A 7,154-nucleotide genomic window follows, 5' to 3' on the forward strand; every position below is an offset into this window, starting at 1 on the left:
TGATTAATGATAGGTACGAAATTAGCACGTTTTGAAAGTTTAGATACTGAATTGACACGTTTTAAAATTTGAAGACCAAAGTGAGACTAAGCCCAAAGTACAAGATACTAATTTGCAGTTTTCTCCTTTTTCATTTAGTTGAATAGTTTTAAGCAAAATGGTTGTGCTTGTGTCTCATTATTCGTGGAAAATTATGTGCACAATCCAACATAGATACACGGGTTGATCTGTTCAACCCAGACAATCGAACCGGTGACCTATGACCTTGAGGCAAAAACTTTTTGGCCTCTAATTCAGTTTTTAAAACATTGCCTTGGACAAAAGTGGTGATTGGGGTTGATGCATTTCATCGCTAGTCTGTTTCATCAAGCTGCCACATCAGCATTGCGTACAGAATCAGCAACACATCATGTTTGGCAATGTTAATTTATGAGAAAACATTTCTGCAATGATTTGCCTAGAATTTCAGAAAGAATGGTGATCCTTTGAGAAAAGAATTTTCACTCATTCAGTATTTGACCTGCTTACTTTGAAAGGAGTACAAATACTAAAGTGCAAAAGCTTGCTTTTTGTATTATTTTGTATGTATTTATATTAAACATATTTGTATATGTACTCTATTCAAACTGAGTCTGAGGCTGAGTTTGCTTGTAATGCATTTTTATGTGCACTAGTATAGATGCATGAGAGTGCAATGAAAAGAATGCAAGTTCAACTTTGTTTTACTGCTTTAAGTCTTTTATTTTTTTTTCATTTGTGTTGCAAACAAATAAAATAAGATAAAATTTGAAACAAAAATAAATAAGAATTTGCACTGAAATCATTTATACTATCATAGTTTGCATCAGTGCAAATAAATTTGCACTACAACAAAATGCAGCCTTAAAGCTCAATTCAGAAAAGAATACAAATACAAATTTCTAGATCTCTTGCCCACAAGAACTCCACCAACACCTACCCACAAAACACTACCTTCATGCATGAGGAACATCTCACTAAGAGGATGAGATATTCCTCATGTGTGGCTACGATGTTATATGGGTAGGCGTGGATAGAATTGTGGAGGATAGAAATGCTCCAAATACAAATGTATTTAATTTAATGCAAAACTTTGTATATGGTATTTCTTGTATTTAAATTGTACATACTTGTATTTGCACTCTTCTCAAATTAATGAGTCAATCACCATTCTGATGTGACAAATTGAAAAGTGAAAAGAAAAAACTATATTTTTAAGATATGATATCTTAATGACTAAAAGTATTTTAATAATAAAAATAAAAACACTTTAAATGCCCATTTAGTGTAAGGCTCCTAACTGGGGTTGCCCATCAGAAAACAAGATTGGGGCGGTGCATTCATGATTCATAGTGAAACAAATCACTTGTAAAAATGCACCCTCTCAAACACCAATTAAGACTTTACCCACCTACCAGACATTACAATGGAGATCTGTCCTGGGGGTCATTAATGATAAAACCTAAAACCCGGGGCTCTCTACCATCTAGCATGAGAATGCAAATTCCCGTCTTCTTGCTCGTGATGCCATTATATATATATATATAATGGCATTGTCTTCTTGCTGGAGATGTCATCATCACTTCTGATTGCGGTGACTGTGGTTGCTGTTGCCGAGCTCTTTGGTGTCCCTTGATGTGGGGGCGGAAGCTGGAGTTGCAAGGTTGAGACTTGCTTCTCCTGAGGTAATCATGTCAACCATGCAAGGTGTTTACTCATTCATGATCAGCAAGGTGTTAAGGTGAGGCGTTGGTGCAGCTTTTGCCCAAGTAAAGAAGTACATACCAAGGACAACAGCAAAGTCATCCAGTTGTGCTATGGAGAGGTCAATCTCTTGGTCTCAAGTGCCGACTTGGAGTCTTACTCAACGAGCCATTATATATACATATATATATATATATATATATATATATATATATATATATATATGCATATATCAGAGGAGATCGGGGTTCCTGTGGGGTGAGGCTCATCCCTACCAACGGAGATGACAATTTCCCCATTCCCATCCCCATCCCCACCCCATTCTAAGTGGATCTCTGTAGGGATCAAGGAAATGAAGAAATTTGCCATCCCCTACTTTGTGTTAGAGAAAAAAATGTCAAAGGTTAGGACTATATGTAGTCTACCTCAAGTTTGGGAGTGCTTGGGTTGGAACCACACTAATAAGCACTTGTTTGAGTTTGAGAAATAAATCCGAAATAAGTATTTGTTCTGAAAATTACTTATTTGAGACATCCAAATTTTAGACTTATTTTTAAGTGCTTATTTCCTTTTTGACCTATCTTGGCCCAGAAAATACCTATACTACCTTTATTTAAAATAAGCACTTTTTCACCAAACGCTCATAAAAATTTATTAAAATAAACACTTAATTATTTTTCAAATAAACACTCCCAAACTTAGCCCATATAAGGCGACCAACATTGTCTAATAACCAATGGAGATCCGTCCTAATTTTGCCACCTATTTTCGTCAACCCAGTTTATATTTACTATGTAGAAGGATCAGGATGAGAATGTAAAGAAGAAAATCAATGCTACCTGCATTTTACAGAAGAAATAAAAAGGCCATTATCAAATGTTAGTACCATGTATCTACGGTCTTGGGTGGGGTGGAACAGACAGACCTAACCTTTGGTATTCGTTTTGCATAAAACAGCTAGCTACTCTCAGACTTGAATTGGATAAATAATTAATAGTCAGTCCGGACTGCAAAGGGCCCCGTATAAGATGGTAACTCTTTTATTATACCTACTGCCCAACATAAATTACATGCATTAAAGAATGTTAAATCTAAGGGCCCATTTGGGAGGGCTGAAGTGCAGCGGTTTTTGGCCTTCTAAGGTGAGCGGTGAAAATTTTGAATAGCTGAATCGGATGTTCATTGATCATTGTTTTTTTGTTAGGGCCTTCTACTTCAGCCTTTTTAAATAGTTTATTTAGAGCGATTCAAAGCAGCTGAACCAGTTTAACTGAATCTTCAGCTCAACCCTCTCAAACGGGCCCTAAGACTCATTAATCGAGGTTAAATCTATTCAACAAAATTGACATTACAATGCTCTTGCACATGCAAGGATACACTTTGCTATAAAAGAAAAGGCAATACTTAAATACTACATCCAAAGCATCAACCACACCAATAGTTCAGTACAAACTCGTTTGGGGAAGAGGAGAGGAGGGCCTCATTCTTCCACATTGCTTATAATTAGTCGCTCCAGCTCACCAGAATCCTCTTCATGTTATCAATCAGCTCCTGCATCTGCTCCCTTGAATGCAAAGGTGATGGATACACACAAGCACAATCCAACCTTCCATCACGTATGGTATCAAACACAGCAATGGAAGGACCTGCACCATGAACAGAAGAGCAACCCATGTAGTCTTCCAGCCCGATGTCTCGATACGATTCATTCGAAGCATCGATCACGGGATCCTCAAACACAGACAGGACGGCCAATCTCAGTGCTGAGGATGGGGTGAGGCGTGGGTTGTCTATGGCCTTGCACATGAGGAAGTTGAGATCATCCATGTCTGAGAAATGCTTGTTGGTTTTTATGGATTTGCTCAAGCTCATGCAGAATTTGGTCGCCAATTCCCATAGATCTTTTCCTCCCTTTATGTCAAATGTGTGTTGCAGAGCAGAGTGGTAGAACCCTGAACCAATTAACCACTTCTTAATAGATCATAACCTAAAAAGCCCAATACGGTTAGCTGTGGAATCGGGTTTAGGGCTAAACCCAAGCCCAATACAGTCAGTCCTACCTCAAGCCCAACTAGACCAATCCAAGCCCAACCTGATGTACTTAAATTTCAGCCCAATCAATCATACCTGAAGTTGAGGCTGGTTAAGTTGGTTTTGTTTGGCCTGTTCAATTCGACTTTGTCCCCACGTATTATGTAATAAATGAAGCCGAGTAGTCGACATGGTTGGTCGGTGTCAACCCCAGAGCAGAGTTGCAGCATTCGCCTCATGAAGATGAAACTACGGTCTGTCCATCCTTTGGCTAATGGGCCTCATGCTCGCCGTACACAACAGACAACACTGTTCCTACCGTAGAATTCCTATTATGTGGGACCAGGCCCATAATAGCTACAATGGCTGAATTAAATCTACTGCTATTTGCTAATATATCATTAATTGAATGCACAATAGTTTGATTATTTTATCAACTGCAAGAAATCATAATTCAGCCACTTTTATCAAATGGACCTTAAGACCCATTTAGGAGGGCTGAACTGAGCTTTCAGCTCAACTGCTTTGAGACACTCTGGATAAGAAGCTAAAGGGGTTGGAGATCTGATTTGAGCTTTTCCCATATTTCCCCAAACATAGCTTATAGACTATCTGTGTAGAATCCACCATGGAAAGGCAAAAGCTGCTTTGCTTCTGCCCTCCCAAATGTACATCATGGAGCAAAAGAAATTTAATAATAATAATAATAATAATAAATAATTTCTTTGTTCCATGATGTACATTTGGGTGGACAACCTTGAACGTAGGGATATTAATGTGTCAGATTTTCGGTGTGGGTTTGATTTAACCAGAAAAGCAGCTTCGACCCTACCAAGATGAAGATGAGACACTGAACCAAAGGTTCAAAATATTAATACACCTGATATGTACAAATAGGCGTATTGAATGTTTGATGCTAAAAATCCGAAACACTTAACAAAGAATTCGATATGATCCACTTGATAAGGGGCATATCACTGAACCCAACCCGACCTGTTACATATATAGTACATATATACATATTCAACCAATGCTATTTTTACAAATGTATAACTGTTGCAAATGTCATCCAGTCTGATTTTCTATGAGCTTAGTCTATCCGACCCTAAACCCAATCAAGATTGACACGACCCTAACCCGATAAAATCGGGTTGCCCATTGGCATCCCTTGTTTCCAAAGCCAAGGGCTCACCAGTCACCACAACCCAAATTTGGGTGCTTCAGATTTTTTGAGGCCCAAGTGCAACTCATCATCAATTGAACAAAGGAAGCCCAAGTGGCTAGCTCCGGGTGAGTTGGTCCGGTTTCAAATTGAATCAACTCAATTTGCATACTTCATGTCACAAATCCTATGTCATACCCACTCACTCAACTTTTTTTGGACTGGGATCAGGCGGGCTAACTCTGGCCCAGTTTACAACAGGTCCGGGTTTGGGTCGTGAGTCCCCAACTGAACAACCAGTTTTGAGTTCACATACGAAGGGTTCATTTAAATAAGAATTTATTGATGGCTTATTGAATTGTAGGGAGGAAAAAAAAGGTTGTTGATTAGGTGAATTTAGATCTGCGAGATGATTGGACCAGGACGTCGGACCCAAGAGATAAATGCTTACCCAGATTGCAACTTTGGAGAGGTGGTTCCAAAAGGCTTCGACAGTCCATGAGCGTAGCCACTGCGTACTTCTCACGCTGATGATCGCGAAGGTTTTTGGACAGGTGTGCAGCCATCAATCCAGCAGCTGCTAATGCCCCACATAGCTTAATCCCTCTTGCTTCACATGCCTGCACGACAAATTAATCCTCAGTTGCAACATTGATGTTTATTAATGGAGATGTAGATTCTAGACCACACCAGTTGCACCACAATACAGTTCTATTAATATCCCTGGATTCAAGCCAACATGAATGAATGAATGAATGAATCTACTTACAGCAACAAGTCGACGTGTCTCATCTGGTTTCATCTGCAACCTCACCACCTCAGACGATCGAGGTGCAATCGAGTCCTTAAAATCCATATTCGAAAATCTTAATGACTTCAAGGAGTAAGCAAGCAGATCCACTCCATGAGCCCACAGCGTCTTGTTTGCTTTTCCTCTGGGCACAAGCTCCTCAATGGCCACGTTGAACTCCCCTCTCTTCCCCTGTTCCCCTTTCAGCTGTCCCTCTTTCACTTCCTTGGCCACAACCAGCAGCTCTCTGAGCAGAGTCACCGCTGAGGTGCGGTCACAGACGGAGGTGTGAAGCCGAAGCGCCAGGACCCAGTTGTTATCGGGCAGAGCGTAGAGGCTGGCAAAGAAGACGGCCGTGTCGGGATGTTTGTGATGTTCTTGTTTAGAAGACGACCAAGGATTCCGGTTCAGTTCATGCTCAAGGATACGGTGAAATGGAGAGACCAGGTGATCAGAGGCGGAGGTTGGGAGGCGTTTCAGGAGATGGGAAGTGGAGGTGGCGTCGAAGGACTCCAGTTGGAGGTGGGAAGTGGAAGGTATGATGAAGGAGAAGGTGTTGGTCGCGGCGTCATGGCTGAGCTTGGAGCGGAGGATGGGATGGGACGTCTGGAGCCGGTGGAGTGCGGTTTGGAGAGCTGAGACATCTGGGGCTTTGGAGAGGAGGAGAGCCAGGACGGTTATGCCTGTGCCGCCAACCACCCCTCGGCACCAGCTGCTTTCGGTAACGCCGGCTGGTCGGCCTTTGGGCTCGAGAGCTTTAGGGCCCAGACCCAGACTGTCTAGCTTTCGGTTGGCCATCTTAGATAGAAATATTGTCTGTGTGTGTGTGTCAGTGTGTGGAGAGAGTGGAGAGTGCAAAGCCGGCCAGCAACGGAGCACCGAGTCACCGAGATATAGGATCGACCTCTACAGCTGAGGCAAGTTAAAGCAGTTGCTTTCCTGTAGTACGACCTGGGCTTCAATAACTCCTCTCTTAAATGATTCAGAGTTTTAGAGGCACACAACACAACTGAAGGAGATCGACTGCAAGCTTAAAGATGGGCCAATGGCCTAATTAGCGATCTGAGCCTCAACAACTTCCTACCAGTCTTTATGTGGAATATCATCTCATCAGCCTATCAGCAGCCTTGGCCAGAGCGGCAGAGCCACGTGAAATAGGAACTGGTTCAGAATTTAAGTTTTAACATATATACCGGGTATGGGTAGTGGGTACTGGCGTAAGTTTGATCTTTATGTTCTTTTCTGAATCAAATAAAGGGACTTGTTTTCAATATTTTCAGTCTAGTTCTTTAACTCCTTTGCTTCATCTTGGCATGACCAGGTGTTGAGTTAGGATGGGTCACCCAGACCCATCCAAGCGTTAATCCCATGTGCCTAGAATTGGGTTCCACAGTCTGGCGGGTCCCATTTAAAACAGGGGCTATCCTCCTCAAAATCAACTTAGGGTTT

General features: G+C 41.4%; 1 protein-coding gene across 1 annotated transcript; it reads right to left on the reverse strand.

Annotated features, from left to right (window-relative positions):
• Window positions 1-3,021: 3,021 nt before the first annotated feature.
• LOC104607647 (uncharacterized) lies at window positions 3,022-6,908 on the reverse strand. The gene is made up of 3 exons (XM_010273325.3): window positions 5,685-6,908; window positions 5,367-5,535; window positions 3,022-3,674 (listed from the first exon to the last, which is right to left on the reverse strand). Exons 1-3 carry the CDS (start codon window positions 6,501-6,503, stop codon window positions 3,226-3,228), a joined length of 1,437 nt encoding a protein of 478 aa, XP_010271627.1. The 5' UTR covers window positions 6,504-6,908; the 3' UTR covers window positions 3,022-3,225.
• Window positions 6,909-7,154: the final 246 nt, after the last annotated feature.

The sequence above is a fragment of the Nelumbo nucifera genome, chromosome 2 (genome assembly GCF_055504915.1).
Source record: "Nelumbo nucifera cultivar China Antique chromosome 2, China Antique-T2T, whole genome shotgun sequence".
Taxonomy (NCBI): Eukaryota; Viridiplantae; Streptophyta; class Magnoliopsida; order Proteales; family Nelumbonaceae; genus Nelumbo; species Nelumbo nucifera.

Excerpts from the sequence above, each read along its gene's own strand:
- LOC104607647 (XM_010273325.3), bottom strand. The coding sequence starts at position 6,503 with ATGGCCAACCGAAAGCTAGACAGTCTGGGTCTGGGCCCTAAAGCTCTC. Across the intron at positions 5,536-5,684 it reads AGACACGTCGACTTGTTGCT|GCATGTGAAGCAAGAGGGAT; the intron begins GTAAGTAGATTC and ends TTTGTCGTGCAG. Across the intron at positions 3,675-5,366 it reads TCTCCAAAGTTGCAATCTGG|GGTTCTACCACTCTGCTCTG; the intron begins GTAAGCATTTAT and ends TAATTGGTTCAG.